Source organism: Crotalus tigris, unplaced genomic scaffold (assembly GCF_016545835.1).
Source record: "Crotalus tigris isolate CLP2741 ecotype Arizona unplaced genomic scaffold, ASM1654583v1 scf7180000018371.15429387391:27106975, whole genome shotgun sequence".
Lineage (NCBI taxonomy): Eukaryota > Metazoa > Chordata > Lepidosauria > Squamata > Viperidae > Crotalus > Crotalus tigris.
In genome coordinates, this window is record NW_024096970.1 from 18,916,627 (window position 1) to 18,944,032 (window position 27,406).

The following is a 27,406-nucleotide window of genomic DNA, read 5'->3' on the forward strand; positions in this document are numbered from 1 at the left end:
TATATATCAGCATACTATTCTAGGAGCTATTCAATAATACTGCATAAATAACATTAAAATATAACTGGGGGGTTGTGGGATCATAACAGAACCTTGTATAAAATGGAAATAATTGCATACATTACCTATTATTTAGCAAGGATTAGCAACCCAATGCCCTTCAAATGTTTTGGATAATGGCTCCTACAAGCTTTTGCCATTGCCCAGGGCTGTGAGAATATCCTTGGGAAACAGAAGGAAGAGCTGTAGTCTAAACTATGGTCTGACAAGACATATCTCAACCCACACAAAGAATTGGGGTGGTGCAAGCATCTCAGAAGGGACTCTTCCTAGTTCTGTGGAATGTAAAAGCAAGAGAGAGTAGAAGTGTTTTTGGTTTCCTGTCTGGACTATTTCAAAGGACTGGCACCAGGCTTTGAGGGCCAATGAAAGGAAAAAGCAAAAAAAAATCTGGTGTAAGGAGTTTCTTAATAGACTCAACTGAACATGCTTGGAAACCTCCGCACATCATTGTCCCAAAGGCAACTGGACTTTGTTTCTCCTCAAAGACAAATTCTTCAAAGTTACTTTTTGAAAAAGCACCTTTGGGACGATCATGACCTAGATGGCTGAGAATCTCCATAAACACTTCCCCCATAGTGAAGATCCATAGTGAAGATGTTTCTAAATGTTGTCAGTGGAGTGAATTTAGAATCTCATTTTAGAGATTTATGCTGAATTCATAAGGGTCAAGGTGGAGGTAAGGCACATATGGAAACATGGAGAGACAATATAAAGAGTAAATATATTAATCAATATACAGTAAATCTACCTCTGCTTGATATTTTATTCCAAAGTTCTACTCAGCTGGTCTCCTTCCTAGGTGACTTTTTCCACTTCTCCAATGGGAGTACTATTATCAGCTATAGCAGGGACCCTTGTGAATACTTGTGTTGCTGCTTAGAATAGATTTCATTTCATGCCAACAAAGTTATTATTACTATTAGAGGAGGCTGGATTGCAACAAATCAGTTAAACTTCACCATGAACCCAAGCAGAAATGTCCTTTAGTTCTGAAGAGAACCGTAAGTGGCCAATGCAGAACAATCAGAGATTAGAAGAGGTAAACGCATATTTGGCTCTTTCAAATTTATTTTGTTATTCATTTGTTTTATTGTATTAGAATGGGTTGGAACACAACAGAAAATATACAGTGCAATAAAATAAAATTCAATTATATAAGCTGTATTAGTTGGATCTCTTTAAATAAGCTTGAAATTTGATGTAGTGCAAGCATATCATTGTAGCTTAACATGCCATCTTAACTGAACTGCACATAACTTGCTGTGAAATGATTTGCCACACTTTTCAGGGTTCCCATTCATTTTAATGGGTCTTGCACTAAAGATTACTGTAGAATGGAATCCAATTTTTACAATAGTTAATATGAAAAGGGTGGATATATGGAAAGGAAAACTAGAATAAGTTGAGTGGGGGAAGTCTTGGAATACTGTAAGGTCATACTCTGCAAAAGTCAGTAAAGTGTAAAAAATATGTCACATAACTGTCTATCTAGCCAAGTGGATAGGCTGGGGTCAGACTGGAATACGTTAAGTGGAGTCAGTCTTATATCCCATTGCATTTCATGCAGATTTCAATTTAACTCTACTTAAATTCAATTACTTAGGACAGATTCCTGAATTTGTGATACTAAGATTATAAGACAAGTCAATTGTTTTTGGAATTTTAGAGGCTTCTGGCATCATATTAAGAATCCCTGTCTACTTTTACCTTAATAAACTTTAAAATGACATAGCTTCTTTAAAAACAAAGACATACATCTTCATCAATGATTTGGACAAGAGGATAGATGGAGAACTCATCAAATTTGCAGACGACACCAAGCTGGCAGGAATAGCCAACACTCCAGAAGACAGGCTTAGAATACAGTAGGATCCGGACAGACTTGAACACTAGGTGCTAACAAAATGAAATTCAATGGTGAAAAAAAGTAAGGTTCTACATTTAGGCAAGAAAAAACAAATGTATAGGTATAGTATAGGGGGTACCTTGCTCAATAGTAGTAACTATGAGAGAGATCTCGGAGTCCTAGAGGACAATCACTTAAATATGAACTAGCAATGTGCTGCAGCTGCCAAAAAAGCCAACACAGTGCTAGGCTGCATTAACAGAGGGATAGAATCAAGATCACACGAAGTATTAATACCACTTTACAATGCCTTGGTAAGGCCACACTTGGAATACTGAATCCAGTTTTGGTCACCACGATGTAAAAAAGATGTTGAGACTCTAGAAAGAGTACAGAGAAGAGCAACAAAGATGATTAGGGGACAGGAGGTTAAAACATATAAGGAAAGGTTGATGGAATTGGGTATGTCTAGTTTAATAAAGAGAAGGACGAGGGGGAACATGATAGCAGTGTTCCAATATCTCAGGGACTGCCACAAAGAAGAGGGTGTCAAGCTATTTTCCAAGGCGCCTGAAGGCAGGACAAGAAACAATGGATGGAAACTAATGAAGGAGAGAAGCAACCTAGAACTAAGGAGAAAGTTCTTGACAGTTAGAACAATTAACCAGTGGAACAACCTGCCTCCAGAAGTGGTGAATGTTCCAACCCTGGAGGTTTTTAAGAAGAGACTGGACAGCCATTTGTCCGAAATGGTATAGGGTTTCCTGCCTGAGCAGGAGGTTGGACTAGATGGCCTCCAAGGTCCCTTCCAACTATTAATATTATTATGGATCATCGCACAGTCAGCCAGATGTTCAGACTGGATTTGGCATTTTGTCTACCTATCGAGTCTTTACCCAGGACCTGGGACAGGCAGATGTGGATGTTTGATGGTATTACAGATATCGTCGCAGGATGGAAGCAGTTCCTAGTAAGGCCGCCTTTTGCAATTGACTAATAGCGAATTTGTCAATGCCAATGGTGTTCAAGTGGTGCTCCAGTTGTTTTGGGATTGCACCAAGGAGCCTATGACTATTGGTACTACCCTTGCTTGCTTTTGCCACAGTCTTTCTATTTCTATTTGTAGGTCTTTGTATTTTGTTATTTTCTCCAGTTCTTTCTCTTCTATTCTGCTATCTCCAGGCACTGCCAAGTCCACTATCCAGACTTTTTTGTCTTTCTTATCGACAATTGTTAAGTCTGGGGTTATGTTGCAGGTGCTTGTCTGTTTGAATTCTGAAGTCCCAGAGCAGTTTAATTTTATCATTTTCTATGACTTTCTCTATTTTATGATCCCACCAGTTTTTGCTTAAAGGCAAATGATATTTTTTGCAGATCTTCCAATGCACCATTGTTGCTACTTTGTCATGCCGCTGCTTGTAGTCTTCTTGCAACAGCTTACCAGGTGGTCCATTGTTTCTTCAGCTTCTTTGCATAGACGGCACTTACTGTCTGTTGCTATCTTCTCAATTTTGACTTTATATGCATTTGTCCTTAAGGCTTGTTCTTGTGCAGCCAGAATTAGTCCCTCGGTCTCTTTCTTCAATTTTCCTGCTCTTAGCCATTGCCAGGTCTTGTTATTATCTGCTTTCCCAGCTATTTTTTTTCATGTATTGGCCATGTAGTGCTTTGTCTTCCCATGCCTCTATTCTGTTCTTCATTTGGTCTTTCTTGTAGGCCAGTTTGGTCTCTCCAGTAGTCAGTAAGCCTTCCTGATATCCTAATTTCAGTGCATCTTCATCATTGTTCTTCAGATATTCTTCCAAAGCCATTTTTTCTTCTTCAACCATCTGATGTACTTGTAGCATTCCACGCCCACCTATTTGCCTTGGTAGATAAAGTCTATCAATGTCACTGCGTGGATGAAGGGCAGGATTCATTGTCATTATTTTTCTGGTCTGCCTATCCATTGCTTTTAGTTCTGCTTGAGTCCAGTCCACTATTCCAGCTGTGTACCTAATGACTGGGATTGCCCAGGTGTTGATTGCCTTTATGGTATTTCCTCCATTGAGTTTGGACTTTAAGATCTTCTTCACTTTCTTAATGTATTCACCTCTAATCTTTTTCTTGACTTCAGTGTGCTTGATGTTGTCAGTGTGCTTGATGTTGTTGTTGTTGTTGTTATTATTATTATTATTATTATTATTATTATTATTATTATTACTATAACCACATACACGTATATATATGATACAGCCTCATGTAGAATGCTATGCACAGACTGTTCTTTAAAGAATTCTTGGCACAGACTGATTTCTTTAAAAATTACATTTCTGCCAAATCATTTACAGGTAGTTCGAATGCCTGCTTTTAAACAACCTGAAAATTATATTTCAAAATAGAACAAAAATCTAACAGTAAAATAAAATTGTAACTTAAATCCTATAAAATTTAATTCTTAATACTGATCCAGAGCTTGAAGAGAAGATAACAATTTTGCTTAGAAAAAAGCATGTTGAAGAAATTTTGAAGTACTTCATTTAAAAAGAATAGTTTCTGTGCTTAATAGCAGGCATATCCAATTCTGAAGGCACTGAGCCCACAGTCTCTGACTAAACAGGCAGATTTATGAGGTCATAAGAACTAAGCTAAATGTTATCTGTTCTCCACACAAGTCCTAAAACTAGATAAGAGTTTTACCTAATATTTACAAGTATAATATTTTGACTTATTTGTTTAATTGAGTTCTTTTTATCTAGTTTTAGGACTTGTATTGTTAACAGAACACATTTTAGGTAATATGTATGCAGAAATATTAAAAATTTAAAAGGGTTCACAAACCTTTAAGCATTACTGTAGCACTAATTAAATTTGCAATCATCCACAGCTACATTTTACCAAACAATTATAACTTTGGGAATTTTGGGAGGAGATTTATACATCTCCTATGATTCATCCATTTGGGGCCAGAAGATAGAGTGGATACAATAAATATTGATTAAATTATCAAGAGGAGGAGAATTTATTCTGTTTTCAGGGCTTAATACTTTGGGTTATTCAGTGAAACATTCTGGCTGAGAATTCAGGACAAACAAAAAGGAGTACTTCATATAATTTATGGAATACATTGCTACATATAGTGGTTAAGGTGAGGCATTAGATTAGTTTGAACATGGCACCGACAGAAGAACAGGTATTTTGTCTGAAAATTTCAAGGAACTGAAGTGGAGCAACAAAAATTGCCTTATGGTAAACTTTGGTCCGAGTTTGTTTAACATTCTTGTATAAACTGATTATTTATAGGGTTTTTTTAATTGAAAGCATTCTCTTCAAAGCATGTATAATGACAAGTCTGATAAAGCATGTATAATGACAAGTCTGATAAAGATACGTATGCATGTTACAATTTAAGAATAACATAAAAAGTGTCCTGTATAATATTTAGTATTATGATCTTAATAATGCTCCAAGTAGGCCAAAAAATTAAAAATAAAAAAGACCATGACTCTCCAGCGTGGAACAGGAAGTGTAAGCACTTGCTCCTATGGTAAAATACAAAAGATAAGATAGAATTATAAAACAGAAGGGGGCGTTGTCTTACCTGAACGCCTTTTCTCAGCATGATGATGGAGAATCCACGGATGGGTTGTCTTAATCTATCTGCTCCAATTGGAGCAGATAGATTAAGACAACCCATCCGTGGATTCTCCATCCAATCATGCTGGAGAATGCTCAAATTACTCTTTTTGTAATTCTTAGTTTTCCTAATGCTACCCTTGATATATGTTAATGCTTCAATTCTCTGGAATCCTCTTATAGGGCAGGGTTTTTTTGCCTAATCAGGCAACAAGGTAGAGAAAGAGAGAGTGAAAGTACCTAGAACATTTATTTAATTTTAGACTTACACTAGATTTTAATACTATGTGTTTTTTAGATTTTGGCTCAGCCAAATTCACACATCTGAGAGATGAAAGCAGTAATTTAACAGGCCACAACAATTCCAACTAAGAACTACATGACATGGCCCTATTAAGCATTCCCATCACTATTATTGATATAAATGTGCTCCAGAAATATTAATCTCTAATATGTCCCAAATAGTTTAGTCCAGAGAGTAAATGAAAGCAGAGTCCAGAATCATCCAGGGGTTATCAGATAGTTATGTCTGATCAAATTTGAAAGAGAAATTCTACTATGAGGAACTGGAGGAAAGCAAGGAGCACTGATTCATAAGAGCTGGACAAAACATCAAATCCAATCTCGTGCTCAGTGCGAGAATAGAAATTAAAGATTACCTGACAGATACTTTTTCACCTTTGCTTAAACACAGCCAAGAAAGGAGATTTCAGTACTTCTCTGGGTAATTGGTTCCGCTATCAAATAGTTAGAAAGTTAGGAACAGCTACAGTAGGGAAGGTTTTTCTAATGTTCAGATAGAATCTGCTTTTCTGTAATTTAAACCCCTTATTCCCTGTGCTGTACTCTGGAATGATAGTAAATGGGTTGTGACCTTCTTCTATGTGCTAATTTCTCTGTACACACCTAAAATGCAATGTGCAAAACTGGAAATATAGTAATACAATGTAGTATATTAAATCATGAATACATGAAATCATGCATTGCAGAGAGTATACTTTCTCCTGCCATTATATTAAAAGAACTCAGGGTCATTCAACAAAGCTGAACAGAGGGGGGTTCAGGACAGATTGCTCTTTGCACAGTATGTAGTTAATCTGTGGGATTATCTATCTACACTTTGGTGATGTTCCCAAATTAAACAGCTTTAAGTGGATATTAGAATTGTTTTTGTAAAACTAATAATGGTTACTAATTATTATGCCTAAATCTTATATCTAGAATGTCATAGTTACCATAGCCAACTATTTTTCTTCCATTCCTCTTTGTCAGGTCCTCAAAACAAGAAAGACACACAGTGATTCTTCCGTGTAGATTTCTTTACTGTTCCAGACCTCTAGACAGAATCTTGCCAAACTAAACCACACTGCTATCTAACCCTCTATACTCAGAGAACTACTGGGGCTGTCTTTACTCTCTTTCTCTCACACAAACCATACCTGAGCTGAGCTTTCTCTTAGTTCTCTGGAATACACTCCCTCCCTCCTGGAAATCCAAATCGTAGAATCCACCATGCCTTTCAAATTCTGAAAATACCTGAAAGACTAGAGTCACCATGCAGCCTACCATATTTCCACATGGTCTTGCTGCCTTTCTCAGAATTATGAAACAGCAGCCTGAGGTGAGCTCTGGCTCTTTGGGTCAGATGCAGATAGAAAAGTGGTGGGGCTTGCATCACTACCTGTGGTGGGAAGCCCAATAGACCCCAAGAAAATAGAGGGAGAAATGAGAATGTTGCCAAAGAAACAGCCAAAAAGGAGGAGGGAAGTATCAGAAAAAGAGCAATTTTGCCTTAATTATGCCAAGTATAAATTTAGTGAAAGAAGTGTTTTCAAGATTCTGTTATACTGCCCTACTAGCAATAAAAATCTTTCCAAAAATGCAAATGGTTCTTGTTTCTTGGGTTTGTGAGCCTCACAGGGCTTGATTTTAGTCTTGAAAGCCTGTCAAAGCAATTCTCCCACTCAGCTTATACCTAGCATAATTGAGGAAGAATTTCACTGAGACTCTTTCTGTATGCAAGGTGAGAAAAGTTCTGATAAAACTGTCTCTGAGATTTACAATGTGAGGCAGATTTAGGGAATAAAAAGGAAAAGGAGGCATAAATAAGCAAAGGTCAACTGTGTGATTATTTTACAGCTTAGTTACAGTTGGAAAATACTATTAAGAAATGTTCCAAAAGCTCTCTTAAAAATAACTTTTGATGAAAATTTGAATGGCTTAGATTTAAAACAACAACAACAACAAAAACCTGCACTGTCATCAGAAATATGCTTCAAACAAGACTTGCAAGTCATGCTTATTTTTGACATCAATTGACATGTTATTTGACCAGGAGAGGGAGTTAATAGAGACACAAGGTACAAGAAATCTAAAAATATTCCCTTGAATTTTAACCTTGGAATTCAAAGGCTTGTGCAAATGACAGATACCTGGAAATCCCTTGCAAACACAAATAAATTATTCCGAGACATGGAATAGAAAAAAGTTCATTTTGACTAGTCTGACCCAAATCTGAAGTGGATTAAACTTATAAAATCAATAACTTTTTAAAGACGTTAACTAGAAATGTAAATCTGGATAATGTATTTTTTTTTAAAAAAAAATAGTGGATTAGAGATTAATGTTCAAAATTACACTTATTTCCATACAAAATTACACTTATTTCCATACAGTGAGTTAAGTTCATATGCATAAAAAATGGTTGATAGAGGAATTCTAGATCAAAAAATCTTACTGGCATGAAATAAATGTCTCGTAAATATCTCCCTTAGGAGAAATAAGCCATGGCTGATCAGGTGAAGTATTAATACCACTTTAAAATGCCTTGGGAAGACCACACTTGGAATACTGCATCCAGTTTTGGTCACCACAATGTAAAAAAGATATTGAGACTCTAAAAAGAGTACAGATAAGAGCAACAAACATGATTAGGGGACTGGAGGCTAAAACATACAAGGAACAGTTGCTGGAATTGGGTATGTCTAGTTTAACAAAGAGAAGGACGAGGGGGGAGGGGACATGATAACAGTGTTCCAATATCTCAGGGGCTGCCACAAAGAAGAGGGAGTCAAACTATTCTCCAAAGCACCTGAAGGCAGGACAAGAAGCAACGGATGGAAACTAATCAAGGAGAGAAGCAACCTAGACTAAGGAGAAACTTCCTGACAGAACAATTAACCAGTGAAACAACCTGCCTCCAGAAGCGGTGAATGCTCCAACACTGGAAGTTTTTAAGAAGAGACTGGACAGCCATTTGTCTGAAACGGTATAGGGTTTCCTGTCTGAGCAGGGGGTTGGACTAGATGACCTCCAAGGTCCCTTCCAACTTTTTATTATTATTATTATTATTATTATGCTTTTTAGCAATCAACAGACCCATTTTAAGGATATGTTCCCTTCTAGTTTTCCCCAACAATATTTCAATCTCCAATTTCTTTCAATGGCATTTCAACATTTAACATATAACTTTCACTGAAGGCTAGATAATAATTAGAAAAATGGAGTCATATTGAAGGGTGAAGTATGGTCTTGCATTCAAAATTTCCCTAGATATACCTGGTATACATGCATTCCCTGGTATACATGGTAGTCCTTCAGATTTGAAGACACTATTGTGCAGTTCATCTCTGGACACAGACATCTGTTGTCCCAGTATGGAAGCACTGAGTCTAATATAATGGGGGGGGGGGCTGGAAGTCCATTGTTGTAGCAATAGAGAGTCTGCTCTTGATCTGCCCATGACATCTATCAATTTTTGGCAGCACCTACTTCAAAAGCAGGTGGACACTTCATAATCACAGGGCTCAGGTCGCAAATGACTGGAAAGGTCTCAGCTGGGAGACCCTTTAGAACTGCTGCTGGTGAGAGCAAACATAGAAGCAAATAGTCTGACCTTGTGCAAAGCAGCCCCCTAAGCTTTGTATAAGTGATATGTTGTTGTATTGTACTCATGAGGACAGAAGGAAAATAAACAGTAACTGTGATTGCACACTGTTCTATTTGGCAAAACAGTAAGACCAAGCTGAGCCTGGGGCTGTCCCCATATACCTTTCGCTTGTACGTTGAACAAATAAACAGGAGAGATACTTGGCAATGTACAGAAAAGAACAAAGGATTAATGTTTTGAAGGATTTTATTGAAATTGGTATTATTGAGTAAATAAAATGTTCCACATTCCAAGAGTTATGAATCAGACATTTTATTCTGGAACTGAGTCAGGCAGGGTCCAATGAATGCTCTAACTAAATTTTAATGTATTTTGTTTTGCATTTTTGAAATCTAATTGATAAGATTTATTCAGCAGAATAAATTAATAAATTAATTAATAGGCCCATGGTTTATCAAATAAAATGCTGAAATTACATATCAGATATAACATCAGAAGTCTTGCAATATTTATTATGTCTAATTTTTATATCCAAAGAAATGATGACTAAAATTTGATTGCGACTTGTACACTTTTAGTATTTGATATACCAATACATAATAATAATAATAATAATAATAGTAAAGTTGGAAGGGACCTTGGAGGTCATCTAGTCCAACCCCCTGCTCGGGCAGGAAACCCTACACCATTTCGGACAAATGGCTGTCCAGTCTCTTCTTAAAAACTTCCAGTGTTGGAGCATTTACTGCTTTTGGAGGCAAGCTGTTCCACTGATTAATTGTTCTCACTGTCAGGAAGTTTCTCCTTAGTTCTAGGTTGCTTCTCTCCTTGATTAGTTTCCACCCGTTGCTTCTTGTCCTGCCTTCAGGTGCTTTGGAAAATAGCTTAATTCCCTCTTCTTTATGGCAGCCCCTGAGATATTGGAATACTGCTATCATGTCCCCCCTTGTCCTTCTCTTCGTTAAACTAGACATACCCAATTCTCGCAACCGTTCCTTATATGTTTTAGCCTCCAGTCCCCTAATCATCTTTGTTGCTCTTCTCTGTACTCTTTCTAGAGTCTCAACATCTTTTTTACATCGTGGTGACCAAAACTGGATGCAGTATTCCAAGTGTGGCCTTACCAAGGCATTGAAGAGTGGTATTAATACTTCACGTGATCTTGATTCTATCCCTCTGTTAATGCAGCCTAGCACTGTGTTGGCCTTTTTGGCAGCTGCAGCACACTGCTGGCTCATATTTAACTGATTGTCTACTAGGACTCCGAGGTCCCTCTCACAGTTACTACTATTGAGCATGGTGCCACCTATGCTGTACTTGTGCATTTGGTTTTTCTTGCCTAAATGTAGAACCTTGCTTTTTTCACCATTGAATTTCATTTTGTTAGTTAGTGCCCAGTGTTCAAGTCTGTCCAGATCCTTCTGTATCTGAAGCCTGTCTTCTGGAGTGTTGGCTATTCCTGCCAGCTTGGTGTCATCTGCAAATTTGATGAGTTCCCCATCTATCCCTTCATCCAAATCGTTGATGAAGATGTTGAAGAGTACTGGGCCCAGAACAGAGCCCTGGGGCACCCCACTACACACTTCCCTCCATATAGATGCAGTTCCATTGAGGACCACTCGCTGAGTACGGCCGGTCAGCCAGCTACGGATCCATCTGGTGGTGGTTCTGTCTACCCCACATTTTTCTATCTTGTCAAGTAGTAGGTTGTGATCTACTTTATCAAATGCCTTACTGAAGTCCAAGTAAATTATGTCCACAGCATTCCTCTGATCCACTAATTTTGTCACTTGGTCAAAGAATGCAATAAGATTTGTCTGGCATGATCTATTTTTGACAAAACCATGTTGGCTTTTAGTAATGACTTTGTTTGCCTCTAGGTGTTCGTTGATTCGTTGTTTGATTATCTTTTCCAGGATCTTCCCAGGTATTGAGGTCAGGCTGATAGGTCTGTAATTTCCTGGATCCATTTTTTTTCCTTTTTTGAGGATGGGAACTACATCAGCTCTTTTCCAGTCCTCTGGTAGTTCCCCTGTGTTCCAGGATCTTTGAAAAATATAGTTCAGTGGCTCCGATACACATCTGCCAGTTCCTTGAGAACTCTGGGGTGTAATCCATCTGGTCCTGGCGATTTGAACTCATCTAGGCTGGACAGGTGCTCCCTAACCATTTTCTTGCCTATCTTAACTTGTGTTTCTGTTTTGTTTTTTATGGCACTATTTTTGATAGGTTGGTCTGTTGGTCTGATCCTATAGGAGATCTCACTAAGAACCTACTATACATTTAAAAAAATATAACAAGGGGAAGAATCCTGCCACATACAACAAAATAATTAAATATAGATTTCTCATAATTTCTGTGTATAAAGTTTTATGTACATTGCTTGAAAATAATTAATTAAATGGGCATATCCTTATTAATACAGAAAAAATGGGCATATTCTTATTAATACAGAAAAAGGCCACTATTCTCTACAATAAAACAATTCTTATGTTATACCATAACACTTTTATAAAAGTTGAGATTTTGCTAACAATTTATGATATCCCAGCTTTGACATAATATATTAGTATCTTTTGAAATAATAATCTCAATGACCACGTTAGATTTTATGTCATATTTACTATATTTTTTAATTTATTTATTTATTCTCCATAGAGAAAGTGAAATGAATGTAATTATTTGGGGGGGGGGATATTCCTTGGATTCTGTGTAAGAAATGAGTGAATATTTCCTCTACAAATATATATTCCAAATCAATATTTGACTTGGAAAGGCATTCTTGAAACAATAAGTTATGAAAACAGATCTTCAACCCTAGGCTTTCCTTCCCAAAACAGATACCTATTCAATTATCCTGGCTAGAGTTCCGTGTCCATGTGATTTCCATTTTGTTTTGGCATCTTTCAGGAGAGATGAGAATACATTAACATGGCTATCATGTAGTACAACAGCTCAAGAAACCCAAAGGACAGTCTTACCCAACTCAATATCTTCAACATGGTTTGAACTTCAACTGATATTTAACTATTGGCCAACTGTAGTTATAGTCTAAAACATCTTAAAAGTAGAACTTGGAGAAGATGACCATAATGTACTACTAAAAGTTCACTGTTCTTTGCAGATTTGAAAGTTGTGTCTCCTAATTTAGTTTCCCTGTTTTTAAAAAATGGCCCCATAAAAATTAATTTGGGTCATTGAGATTTTACCTGGAGGACTTCCAAAGGCCTACCACTTCCCTTGCACTATATTTGGAAATGCAAGTTTCTGGCTTCTTTTCATTCTAGCTGCCATTTTGTACTTCCTATTTTTACAAAAATGACCCTGCAAAATACTATGAATTTATAGCACCATGTACAGTAGATAAGATAAGATAACCTTTATTGTCATTTTTTTACATGAAGAAGCACCAAAAACACTACAGAAAAAATAAATAAGAAGTGAATGCCACCACTGAGAAAGGCAAGACAAAATCAAGGCCAGCTTCACCAATTTACATTCTTCAGCTACTTAGAATAGTGCATCCACTTCAAGAAAGCAATGACCCACTTTCCCAGTTGGGACACTTTCAGCCATAGAAACAGTTCGTGCAGGTTGATCTGCCACAAGCTCAAGGCCTCTGAAAGGGATATCTGGGCCTTTCTGAACAGCGAGTTACTCTTGCTCCTTTGATACCTGAGCAAAACACAAAAAGAAATTAATTAACTGCCTTATAAAGTAACAATAAAATACCTAGAGAGGAACAATTTCTAAAATACAAATTATTTTGTAATTTCAGCTGAGTACAGTAAACGTAGTCTTTACTGATTTACCCAGTAGTTCTTCTCATATGGGACTCAAAAGTACGTCTCTTCATTTACGGTACCGTTGCATTAAATTCTCCAATTACTCTATGCTTTATAAGAAGAATGAGTGAGACAAAGACATCAATAACAATACAAAGGAGAAGAAGAAAATAAATTATTTAATCTTGTATAGAAAAACCTGTGAGAGGAAGCACAGACTTTTCAGAATTACTTTGAAGGTGGGGATGGAGAGAACAGGTAAGAGTGATCAGGAAAGAAGACTGATGAAGATGACAGATAAAACAGAAATACCTCCACAGAAAGAACCAAACACCCCCAAGCCCATTTGGTATTCTCCTCAAGTGATGAATGGTATGCTATGTCTACAACTCTGTAAGCAATTTTCTCCACTTTAATTGAATTTCCTTATGCTATTTCAAGACAACAGCAGATAATAAATATCACGAATGGACAAATACTTTGAAAGAGGCATTTCACAACAATATGAAAGATATACAAATTAACCATTGGAATCAGTGAAGCAGCTGTGCTTTTTTCCAAACTCACCCCACTATTTTGTAAGCTGCTCCCAGCTGTTTCCATATGCATTGCATGTCCATTTTGTTTAAATTGGAAAAAATGGAAGTGAAATAGCTAAATGTTTGTTTAGATAGCTGGGAGTAGCTACTTTAATGATTTGGAGAAATATCTCATAAATGCCCACACACATAGCAAAATATCTCTTTGAACGTATTTGCATAAAACCAATATATATATTACTACTACTACAGTATTGTCTACTGCATAGAAAAATGCACCAAGCTGATTTTTTTGTAGTTTCTGCATTTCAAAGTCATTGCAAATAGGAATCACATAGCCAATTAACATAGCCAATTAACATGGGGACCAATGGGTAAACAGTTAGAAAAGAACCACAGAAGATTGTTTTTGTATATGATAACTGCAACAAGATTATTACATGCACAAAGATGGAAAGATTGGGTAATGGAGGGATGGTTGATGAAGTTAATGGAACTTGTTAAAGTGGCTAAATTAACTCGTTCGATTAGAGAAGGCAATATCTACATTTATCAATGACTAGAAATCCCTTATGGATTTTTTGTGTAAAAAAAAATAAAGAATCATGCTTTTGGGAATAGGGACTTACACAGCAACAGCTCGTATGCAGCAGCGAGACATGTTGAGGAAGGAGCTGGCATTAGCCCGTGTCTGCAGGGAGGATTCAATCCCCCTTAGCAAATCGTTGGTCTTCAGCAGCAGCAGCATCTGACGAGGAACATTGCTGAGAAGCTTAGTGATTTGAGGTAAGTAAGTAGCAGCATTGGTCCGGATTTCTACATCCTGAAATAATCAGATTAAAAATGTAGGGGAGACCAGGAAGGAAAAGATTCACATAGACTGTCAGCACTATCTACCATGAACAACAGAAGATTTCCAAGTTAGTAGACAGAGATCTTTCTTAGAGAAGCCAAGCTCTTTTCAAAAGGAAATGCAAAATCTGAGAGCTTTTTGATTACACAAAGTGTATGTTTTATCTCTGATTTATGTCTCCTTTTTAAAAAGAACTTTAGAGTTTCCCCTAGGATAGTTCTGATGGCATTTATTTACTTAGTTGCATTTAGTGAGCAGCTCATTCAGAAGGTCTCCCTTAATTTTATCTGTACAAAGACAATCTCCAGAGCAGTGTTTCTCAACCTTGAAGTCCACATGCCTTAAAATTGTCAAGGTTGAGAATCACTGCTCCAGAGGGAAGCTTTGCTCAGAGACAACAACTGACTCAATGTCATGCAATGACCTTCAGGACTGAGTTGAGATTTGGATCCCAATTTCTTTGGTCCAAGCCTGACACCTTAATTACCTACATTAAAATACCATATTAAAATGTTAAAAATATTTTTAAAATATGTATATACTATATTAAAATACTACATTAAATATACAGCACAAGACTATATTAAATATTTATTACATAATATATATTATACTATATTAAAAATATAGCACAAGAACTGGTTTACACTGATAAAGGCAGTGAAAGGCATTATGTATTTTATGCAGGAAACCCCAAATTCAATTTCGGGAATGGCTGATCCCCAGTTTGAAACTGTTATTGGGCAATTAGGAGAGAGCAGACTCGGTATAATGTAAGCTGCCAGGCTTATTCTATCTGAGGCAGCAGTGAATCTTCAGCGTGGCATTTTTGTGTGTTACTTTTTTTATCCATTATCACAAGAAAATGTACCTCTTTACTTGTGACGGGCAAACGATCAATGCCTCTGTTGACAGATTCCCAGGAACGTGCTGTAAGCATGCAAGCAAACAGGGGGTACAGGTCACCTGCTCCCAGGCGCTGGCTGTATTGTTTTATCTGCTTCACGTCTGCCTTGATCAGGGCTTGCCAAAGTCGGCAGTAATCCAAGCGGAAGCTGTCAGTCAGGACCTTAAGAAGAAGAAGAAAACAATCCCAAAGGGGCAAAATATTGTTAAACAGTATGTGGACCCAAGTACAGATTGTACCAATAAAAGAGAATATTTGTAGCTCAGGGTTGAAATGAGGGGTGCTGTGAGCTTACTTGTTTTCTTGAAGACGTTTCATTACCCAAACTAGGTAACATCATCAGTGTTGTAATGAAACGTCTGCAAGAAAACAAGCAAGCACAGAGAGCAAACTAGGATTCCTCAATACAGATTGTTCTTGGAAGAATTAAATGGCCTGAGACACTTGTTTCGTACCAATACGGGCAGTTGATTTAAATTCTGGAGCATTGGGTGAGCATGTATGGCATCTCTTATTTATTTAAAAATATATTTCTTTAGAACATTTATATATGTGCCGATGTTATTTTGAACTTTGGGTGGCTCCCAATCAACAAAACATTGAGTCAAGAACCTGTCTTATATTCTAAATTTGGCTTCATGTTCCAGGTGAAATATTAACACTGCTTTCTTTCCCCTGCAGTCTAGAGCTGTATTTGCCCAACCTTAGCGCAGCCTCTCTCTCCAATAGGCTTTTTGGCTCAGCTGCTCTTGGCATTACTACAATATCTATCTTCTGCAGTAGAAAGGGCACCTCATGAAAATAATCTGCTGTTTGCTGCCATACTAAAAAGATTTCTCCCTACATGTGGTCAAATGTTGCTGTTTAATGACAAAACTGGCCTTCATTATCTCTCTATTTGTTTGACAAGCCAGCTACATACCTGATAGAGTCCATGGTCCAGAAGTATAATGTGTGACTTGCCTGTAGTTGGACACTTCCTCACCAAGACATTGCCAGGATGTGGGTCACAGTGCACAAAACCATTCACAAAGATCATTTCACTGTATATTTTTCCCAAGTTGCGAGAGATCTGAGGAGAGAGAAGAAGGAGATGCAAGATCCCCAAAAGATAGGGAGCATAGGACTGTAACCTAGTTCAGAGCAGTATCACCTATTGGAATGGCAGAGAAGTAGCTGGCTAATTCCTTTTTATGGCATAAGATATTCAAGAGAAAATGACATCAACCAACCAACATATGTGTACTTAGAGAAAGCATTTACGTTATCTTTCCCTCATCTGGGTAGAACTAGAACTATGCTAGCAGAAATGTAAACATGTTTGTCAAAATTAATCACAAAGAACACTCTTGGTGCCCAGATCATAGACAAGCAATATGTGTCAGGGTGAGTGAGTTCCCCAAATATAAATCTCCTTATTTACTAAGGAGACCATGCTTGTTTGTGTGTGCACTTGAATAGCTACAAGTGAGTTATCAGAGAAGATGAAAAATATAATTGTAAAAAATACCTCATTCAGGAAAGTTGTATGTTGTTCTTGCTCAGATATATTGTTGCATGACCATCTATATATAGTTGTGAATCTGAATGAGAGCCTATGGGTAAAGTATTATCTGAAATGAACTGTAAATCTGTGCCTGCCAGAGACTGGAAAATAACATTTTCCAGTAAAATATGACTCAAATGTATTTGACTACATTTACTTCTTTTGAGTTCGCCTTCAAGCATGAACAGAATCCAATTGGTTAAAAAAAAAGGATGCATGTCAAAATATTACAGTGTACTAATGAAAGGATGAATGCTCATTTAATTAGGAAATAACAGATCTAACATTTAATTTTCTGGACCAATTGGCCAATCAGCATGAAGTAAAGAAACATTAATTTCACTACTGAAATGAAAGAAGAAACTGTGAACTAAGAATATAGCAATGGAAAAATAAATGGAGTACCTGATTTTTAAAATCTTTTCTACTTCTACCCTACAAACATAATTTGTTTATATATGCAGTTTAATTAGCAGAGCTTCTACCAAGGAATTGACAGTATAATCAGGGTGTAATGAGAATTATCTGTGAGTAATCCATCCCACTTACTGCCCCACCCCAGGTTTTGTAAGGAAAAATAATGTAACATATGAATTTGTACCAATGGTAACACGTCGACTTCAGAGTATTATTTATTTTATTCTATATCATTTCAAATTGACCGTATCTTTTCACTGGGCACATAAGGTTAGAAATCACTCATATGCTACCACAGCTATGGCTTATAAAGTTGTCAAGTACCATCCACACAATTAGTTAATTACTTTTGTTAAATTTACCATAACTCATCCATTCTGATGGAATGATAAAAATAGCCAAAATGGATATGAGGACTTTTACATACTTGACTTCAACCTATCTTCAAACACTGCAATAGTTTTGAGCAGATATATAGTTGTTTACCACACTTGCTATATGATTGTGAATCTTCTTAGGTGTTTGTACCTGTTGCCTCACATCAACATTCCTAAGCTTATAACAATGAAAGATTTCTTACCATAATATAAAATTATCACTATTTCTCTTTTAGTTACGTGAAACAGTGAACAAGCTAGTTAAATACATTAAGCCGTAGTGGCGCAGTGGTCAGAATTCAGCATTGTGGACTAATTCGATCAGGTCAGTTCGATCCTGACCCGCTCAAGATTGACTCAGCCTTCCATCCTTCCAAGATTGGTAAAATGAGGACCCAGATTGTTGGAGGCAATATGCTGACTCTATAAACTGCTTAAAGTACTACAAAGTACTATGAAGTGGTATATAAGTCTAAGTCAGTGGTTCTCAATCTGTGGGTCGGGACCCCATTTGGGGTCAAACGACCATTTCACGGGGGTCGCCAAACAACGCAGTCCACCATTTTTTTCCCCTTTTCCTTAGCTGTGCTACTCCCTTTTATTCTATTGGCTTTTGAAAGCCAATAGAATAGACTCTCTTGAACAGAGTCTAATTCTATTGGCTTTCAAAAGCCAATAGGAATTGTCCAGGCTGTTTCTGCCAAAAGTCCCATTCTGCAAACGGTGCTGCACCAGTTGAGTAGTCCTCGACTTACGACCGGTTGAGTAGTCCTCGACTTACGACCGGTTGAGTAGTCCTCGACTTACGACCGGTTGGGGTCATGGCATTAAAAAGGTTGAGAACCACTGGTCTAAGTACTATTGCTATTGCTATAGTGTCTGATATGAATCCAGACCATAGAGTTATTTTGTGGCTCATTGTATAAACCCATAAAACTGGATTAATAACTGAAGTACTGTATGACTAAGTATGTTGTGTGAACAAAGCCAATGAAATAAAATATTCTTTTAGTGAATTTTTAAAGTCAACTAAGATAACTAATGTAAAAGATTGTTTCTAAAGAATAATTGCTCAAAAATTGTATACTAAGCATAGTTTAGGATTGCTTTGCATATTGGTTTCCCTTCTCAGGGGCCAAATAGATGACAATACCAATTCATAGGTAATTCCTTGAAAAGGAAAAGATTAAAAAATAGGTAATAGGTTAATTTTAAAATATGTTAACGATATTATGATTATGATAACAGTTCAAATGTTAGGGCAGATGGTCAGAATCTAGGAGGTACAGAGTAGGAAAGGAGGGTTAAATGTCACAAATGCCAAAGCCACTCCTCCTAAAACTATGGAAGCAAAATTATACAGAACATCCAGATTATTAAGGATTTGTATAGCATGCTAAACCTTTCTGCCTAAATTATCAACACTAAAATTGTCCTCATTAAGGAAAATAAAAACACACGAAAGCATGCAGTACTTTCAAGATGATACCTTAGAGATATACTACAAAATTACTAGAATAGAAGGGCATATTATAATAGTTAAAGATCTGTCTGAAGCAGTGAACAAATCTTTTAGGTCATAGAGTATATTGCTTCTGAAGAACACAGGGACAGTCTCTGCAGAGGAATGATTGTGTTCACCTTATTTTAGCCACCATCTCTGTATAAGGAACACATCAATGAATTTTAGCATAACTCTTTATATAAGGTTTACAAGCTGCTACTCCATTCTTTGGCCCAAAACATAGAAACTAGTATTTTGTTTGAGGTTTTTTTTCTAAAGGAAATCATATAAAATACAGAGATTTTGGCCTGGAGGTATTTCATGTTACTATCTCTGGAATCAAACAGATGTTGTAATGATTTAATCTCACTGCCAACCATGGAACAAGTGGTACAAGATGGTAACCAACATGTCTGTTTATTCCTGTCTATTCCAATTTAGAAAACATGCTAACCATTGGCTCTAATTCAGCCATAATATTTGCCAATTATTTTAAGGGATGGCGACACTAACTTCTATTGATCTCATTAAAAGTAAAGGTCATGGTGTAGCTCATTTCTTAGGGCTTGATATTACCTCTTCAGGCCAAAAGAATAGTGTTGATTTTAAAACCTTAATCGAAGGTTAATTGGATTAGTAAACATGTTGATTGTTTAAAAAAATCTACCACTGCGGGCTCCCCAGTGACACTGGTGTGAAATTAGCAAAGGCAGTGAAGGATGTAGGTGACTGAACATGTCGGCTTGGCTCCCATCACATCTGGGCAACACCCAGTATTAATTTTATAGAGTTTTATAGAAATGTTAGTCAAAAAACCCTGAGGGCTTATTTTTTAGGAAAGTTACAGTGCAACATTACATAGATTTGTTGTGCGTTTGGAAAAATGTTTAGGATACTTTACAATTAATAATTGGCTACAAATTTGATGGAAACTGACAGAGTAAAAAGCCCATTTCTAAATTCAAAGCAACAGAATGTTTGGCATGGTCAACACTTTCAGTCAAATGAACTGGAAATATTCTGAAGTAGCTAAGTGAAATGTAATATTTCAGATTGCAGGGGATAATAGCATTTATGTATGCTACCCCAAATAAAACATAAAAAGAAAATTAGGATATCAAGGAGAAAGGCATTCTGGAAAACTAGCATCTTATTCTGATGAGACACAACCTAGAGGTAATGGCTCTTCCATCTTATTTCTTATTGATACACATAAGATACTTTAATCTGAATCAAAGTGATCTTCTGCATTCTCCTGTAAGTACATAAAAAGAACTCTGTAGAGCAGGTATGTCAAACTGCTGGCCTGTGGGCCGGATGCATCACATCGAAACCGCGCCCATCCCATTGCCGGCAATGGGGGGAAAGTCACAATACGTCACGCAACGTCACATGACGTCACGAGTCTGACATGCCTGCTGTAGAATAAACCAAGGAACTAGGCAATCCAGTATTCTGTTATACAGAATGGCCAACCAGATTAATCCTGGAAGCTGACAAAGAATACATGAAGGTGATAGTTTTCTCCCAGTATTGCTACCTGGTACCTGGTGTGCCTAAAGACAGAAATAAAACACTGTAGATAGGGTTTCATACTAGTAGGGTTTCCTACTATCCTCAAGCAAGACTATTGGAACCTGTGGTCACTGAATCTGAGAAAGATTATCTTTCAATATAATGATGTCATTAAAATTGCCTAACTCCATATCACATGACTGTGCCCTATGTCAGCTGTCAAATTTTGTCTCTTGGAGTGCTGAAAAAGAGATTTATCATTACTAGCTGAGTGGAGTAAACATACTTTAAATGATTTCTGACAATGAAGAATACCCTGTGTTAATGGGAGTGTCAGATCATTTTTCCTCAATTCCAGATGTGGCGTTCTAAAGGCCAATGGATAAAAATTCTTCCAAATCTAACAAGAAGTATCTTACCCAACTATTTCCAAAAAGCTACCCAAAATTACCCTGTGGTAAGATGGGGAAGACAATAAATTTTAAAAATAAATTAATAATAATAAATGAAATAAATATTCCATTCATACTTGGAGGGCTGCTTTGAGATTTTAAGAAAGACTGAACAAAGGGTAGTTGACCATTTATTTATAGAAAAAACAAACTTGCTTGAAAACATTGCTCTGAAGAATTGACATGCCCAGTTCATAGTCATTACACAGGCAAGCAAGGGAAAAGAGTATAGTTATAAATGCAAATCACATGTGGCTGCATAAATTCAGTTTAATTCTTTTTTTTTACAGATTGGTATAATGATTGTTGCTTAGCATGAATAACCCTGAATCCAGCACAAAACATATAAAATTATTTCTAGGATTGTGGAAGCTAACTAATGGGAGCAGAAAATTATAGGTTCTGGTAAGGTAACCAAATGGAATTAGCTGTTCTAATCAGTAATATTGTATATTTTTCTAAAGGTACAAAACATGCACAACAAAATCTAAATGAACAGAGCTATTATCAATAGAGACAGAGATAATGAGGTTATATACAGAATAACCTAGAAATTTTGCTAATCAGATCAGATAAGCAAGATCCAGAGTGGGCTTCTTGCTGCACGTATCTAACATCATTTGTTGGCCACATATATGATGGCTGACCAAAACAAAATTCACAATATATTAAAGGCTAAATTCTTTGTCTCACTGGCTATGGCAAAACTTTTGACTGTGTAGGTCATGTCAAAATGTGAAATATATTCTGGATAAAGGGCAAACGAAACCCCTTGATTACTTTTCTAAGAAATCTTTACAATGAACTAGAATTATTTTAAGAACTTAAGTTTGAGAAATATTGTTGGTGTCAAACCATGGGCTTACTGTTAATCAATTTATAGTTGATGGCAAAGAAGTGAAAATGGTAAATAAGTCTTTTTTGCTGAGCTCCAGATTACAGAGGGACAATATGCTGGGAAATAAAAAAAAAAAATCAATGCTTAAAAAGGAAGGCAATGGCTAAGGTTGATAAAATTATGAAGGTAGGGATGCTTCGCTGACAAGAACAAAATAGTTAAAACAATAGTCTGAGAAAGAACAAAGAAAATAATATGAGAAGCCATCAACTTATGAATGTGGGGATAGTTATCAACAGTACCATGAATGCAATAACACCAATCAAGCAGAGTTAGGCCAGATTGAAATATATTACAGGAATATTCTTGAAATAGTTATGTATTAGTACCAGAAACAAGAAAAAATAATGAGCATTTGCCTACATAGTTATTATCAAATTTAACTCAATGGCATTTGAGTTAAACAATAGAGAGTGGACTGGATGTCTTTTCTGTAATGATCAGCAGGAGGCGCCCAATTCAGACAAGTTTTATGGTTAAGGGGTTGGGATCCTTAACCCTTTGCCTCTTGTTCTTTTCTTATAACTGGGAACTGTCATTTGTACCAGAAAAATAGCTAGAAATTGTGTTTTCTCTCCATGTTCTCAATTTGGAGTGGGATGGAAAAGAGGGACACAGAGGTAGACTCACCACTTCTCACCAAAACGCAAAGTTTTAATCTTGATTGATGTTAGTATTTTTAAAAAATTTGCTTTAAAATCCTATTGTTTGACCCTCACTGGGAGTTGCTAAAAGTGTACGTGTGGCATAGAAAATTGTGAATTTGCTACAGGGAGTATTTCTTCAGAAAAGTAATCTTAAAAACCTAGATCTTTTGCACAAACCTCTTCTGTTAATTATAAAACTAACTAGTAGGCCAACAAGTAAACTCATCTATTTTATTATGACTCTGCCAATTTTTCTCTTATCCTGGTTAAAAAGATTACCAATAGTTCCACTCTGGAAAAAGGTAAAAACTGTCAAGTTGCAAGAAATGGAAACATTTCTGTATTTTACGTTAAGGATCAGCAATTTCTTAGCAACTTCAGCACTTAAAATATTGAGCCTGACATTCTCCCAATCTCTCCCCAAATGTGGAGAAAAGGAAATCTAGCCACCTTACAATTTTATTACATGAATCAGATAAATATCACAGCAAGTGGCAACAAATAGACAGCCACGGCCAATTTTGAAAAACTAAGTATCATTGATTATAATACATACAAGGCCATAGACTAGACTAAGAAGTATAAGTATACTGGAAGAAATTGATGGTAAACCATTTCATATTGATGTCAAAAAAACATGGAGTCCAACTCAATCCAAAGAAAACTTTAACTTTTTGTTCCAACATTGGCTTCTAAAATATTTGACTCCAGACAATTCCTTTCTTGAAATATCTCAGTCCCTCATATCCTTGGCCTTCTTTTTCTTTTACCTCACTTTCTACATTCAGTCTTTCTACTTTTCCCTTTTTCTTAGTCTCCCAGCTAATTTTCATTCTAGGCTCTGCTCATACACATGACCAAGAAACTGTTCCACAGTCAGATATTCCACAGTCTTTAGAAATCAAAAGCTTCTCTGATTAAATGCTATTACAGTCCAGCACTTGGATGGATCCAAACAGATTAATGTGCTTTGGGGCAGCTTTAATGATAATCCTCCTACAGATGGCATAAAATAAATGTCAGTAACCTGCTTTGAAGGGAGCTTTCACCTCAAGGATCCTTTTCATTTAGAAGAGAAAGACTCAGATTGCTTTTCAAGCATCTTTTGTTTGAAAAAACAAAGAACATACTGTATAACAGACGATCTGTTTCAATCTCTCCCAATTAATATGACAAAACTTTTCTGAAGAAAAGTCGTCTGGCTATAACTATGGGTTCACAGTGATGTGTCATGTTTTCTTTCTCTGACTGAATCTGTTCCAGATATGTTGGACGTCAATGCCCAGAATGCCTTAGGATTGTATAGCTCAACATAGTACACAAGTTTCCAGTTTAATCCTCAGAACGCTGAGAATACAAAATTAATCTCAATGTGGCTGACAAAAAATTACTGCCAATCACAGCAGGTTGTGCTGCCTGGATAGAAAGATCAATGCTTTGACTTGATATAAAGCAGCTTTCTATTTTCTCTTAGCAAGACTGTAAAACATATCTTGGTGTGCATAAAGGTAACCTGTATTAATTTATAGTATTTGTTAGTCAACTCTTGAATATAATTGTACAAGCCACGCTGAAGACCTAATATAAAATAAACTTAAAATAAAAATACTGCATATTTCAGTCTAAAGGCATAAAACAAATGTTAGTTCTAAGAAAAACAATTATGATGTGAATGTGCACTAACCCTCATTTTTAATAATGAAAATAATAAGAGGTTATTAATACAATTGTGCAGTGTTCAAGTTCTAAAATGAAAGGACATACATTATATGCTGCAAATCTTATACAAGGAAGGTATGAAACATCTTATTAAAAGTTCAGAAGAGGCAGAAATCTATTGTGATTCAGGTGTTTGACTCCAACTCCAACAATCCCTTAGCACAGAATAAGAAAGGTTCAAGACAGTCTACTGGCTTAAATATTAACAACATACTGTATGTGTTCATACAAAACGCCGTCCTCTGATCTGAAAACTACCATCTCAGAAAAATGGTACAAACAATCCAATCTGAAGAATTCTTTTTAAATCAGTTCTACGACAGTGACCTAAGAATTGTACTTTTTTCATACCAATGAACAACCACCACTTCATCATCATCATTATCATTTTAGCCACTGTCTAGCCACTGCAGGATGAAGGCCTCTTCCTCATGTTTCCAACCAACATGGTCCTGAGCTTTGTTTTGTCAATTGGGCCCACAATACTTGCTGATGTCACCAATCCATTTAATTTTAGGTCACTTTTGTGGATGCTTTTTAACAAGTGGACTGCCTTGGTCCACCTGCCATCAGTTCTTCTTGCTATGTGACCAGCCATTTCCATTCCAATTCTTTTACTCTCTTAATGATATCAGATACTTTGGTTTGTTCTCTAATCCATGTGCAGGTCCTTCTATCTTCTCTTGTAATGCCGAGTGTGTATCTTTCCATGGCTCTTTGCATCACTCATAATTTTTGTATCAATTGAGTGGTTAGTGTCCATGTTTCACTGGCATACGTTAGAGCAGGTAGCACACACTGATCGAAAATTTTTCTCTTCAGGCATAGAGGGAGATTGTTCTTGAAAATTATGCTTAGCTTGCCGAATGCCTGCCAACCACATTTAACACGCCATTCAATTCCCTTTATTGTATCACCTTCCACTGAGATCCATTGGCCAAAGTATATGTAGTGGTTTACTACATCTACTTCTTTTCCAGATATAAAAAAATAATTCTTTCTTTGGTGAATTTATTAAACATAATCTGGCTCTTTTTCAGATTAACCTGAAAAAGTATATGTTTCACGTACTTTATAATATACTCATCCCTTATAACAATGGTGGCGAACCTATGGCACGAGTGCCAGAGGCGGCACTCAGAGCCCTCTCTGTGGGCACATGTGCCGTTGCCCCAGCCTTGCCTCCCCCTGCGACCCCCTCTTCACCAGCAACCCCCCTGGAGGAGAGTTGCCCCTGAGTGTGGCCCACACGAAGCAGCGCAGCCAAGGACATGGCAACCAGGCAGCGTAGACAAGACTCTGCCCTCACACCCCAACACCACAGTTGATGTTGTGGGGTGCGGGCAGAGGGCGTGGCTGCCATGGTGCTGCTGGGCTGCCTGAGTGATCTACGGCGGGCCCTGGAGGCAGTGAGTGGCCCTGTGGGCAGGCAGGGTGGGGCGGAGTGGGGGCGTGGCAGGAGCGGGCCAGTTTTTGGGCACTCAGTCTCTAAAAGGTTTGCCATCACTGCCTTATAAGTTGTGGTTTCGGGGGGGGTCTGAAACCAGCACTTATAAGGGATAAAATAAAATAATTAGGCAAGGACAACACAGAGGTTGTTACTAAACCTGCTCCTTGACACAAGTGGCTTCTGTGATCCCAAATATTGAGACTCAAAGCACAAACACAAACGAAACAATAAAGGCATAGAGAAGCAGTGAAGCAGTTATTCTGCATGTCAGTTCCCCTTTATGTTATTGCCAATTAGTGAATTAATGTAATTTGGGAGTGTTTACTTACCTTTGCAAATAATTCTTTCTAGTGGAAAGTAGGAAAATATATAGATGTCGGCTTTTAATAGATAGTGAATGTGTAACTTGACTTCCCTTTGGAAATTTAGGCTAGAATGTATATAAATGAAGTTGAGTGACCTCTGCCACAGCATAAAAAGATGATGGGAAAGGAACATAGCAGTTTCAGAGACAGACAGATTAAGTACAATTGATTTTATGCTGGAGCACTCTGATAGCTAGTCAGCCAAATGGCATTTTGACGCTCATCAATAGTGCACAGGGAAAAAAGCAGGCAGCACTAATTCAATCAGAATTCACTGACTTGGAGGGCAAATCTGACAGGCTCAATTTGCCCTATTTTTTGCATATAAAACTAAGCCTCTTCCCTGAAAAATCACATACACTTTAATCCACAAATAGCCAGCCACATGCATCCTATAATCAAGAAATGCATCAGGCTATGAAATATGACTACATCTGGAACAAAGTGTAACATCTCTAAACATATATTTCTAATTAGGGTAAAGGTGTAGGGCATATAGTAGAAATGGTATTTGAACATCAAATTTGTATGTAGAACTCTGAGTCACAGGGATATAGTACTGAAATAGTTTCTACAACCAATTATACAATTTTCAGCTCCATCCCTCCCTTATTTTCTTACCTGACATTTTTTTTCTGGCTTCTTCCTAAGAATAATTACATCAATAGTATAGCCAATCGGGAAACACAACATGACAATCTACCTTAATATAGTCAACTGGTTTTGGCAATGTCACAACGTAATTTAGACTTCTATGACTGCTTGTCTCTACCCCTTGGACAATTTCCATAAGGACAGTTAAACCACACTATTGCTTTCAATATATGTGTGATAATGATTACAATTAGTAGTTTCTGTGAATGAATATAATTACACCATTGTACTTAAAAAATTAACTCTGTTGCAGGTTAATCTTCTGAATGTATGTTTTAATTCTTTTCAATAATGCAATCCTTAGATATGCCTTTGTGTCATTATTCCCTAAATTTCATTAACTCTTAAACTCCTAAATTCTGGGA

General features: G+C 36.9%; 1 protein-coding gene across 4 annotated transcripts in view; it reads right to left on the bottom strand.

The window, feature by feature from the left end:
- Nucleotides 1-12,777: 12,777 nt before the first annotated feature.
- ADCK1 (aarF domain containing kinase 1) overlaps nucleotides 12,778-27,406 on the bottom strand; it is a 116,820-nt gene continuing 102,191 nt past the window's right edge. For all 4 annotated transcript variants that reach the window (XM_039351600.1, XM_039351601.1, XM_039351598.1 and 1 more), the window contains 4 exons: nucleotides 16,420-16,569; nucleotides 15,462-15,659; nucleotides 14,367-14,560; nucleotides 12,778-13,088 (listed from right to left, as the gene is read on the bottom strand). In XM_039351600.1, the coding sequence (XP_039207534.1) occupies nucleotides 12,920-13,088; nucleotides 14,367-14,560; nucleotides 15,462-15,659; nucleotides 16,420-16,569 (711 nt within the window). In that variant the 3' untranslated portion in view covers nucleotides 12,778-12,919. The remainder of the gene's footprint in view (nucleotides 13,089-14,366; nucleotides 14,561-15,461; nucleotides 15,660-16,419; nucleotides 16,570-27,406) is intronic.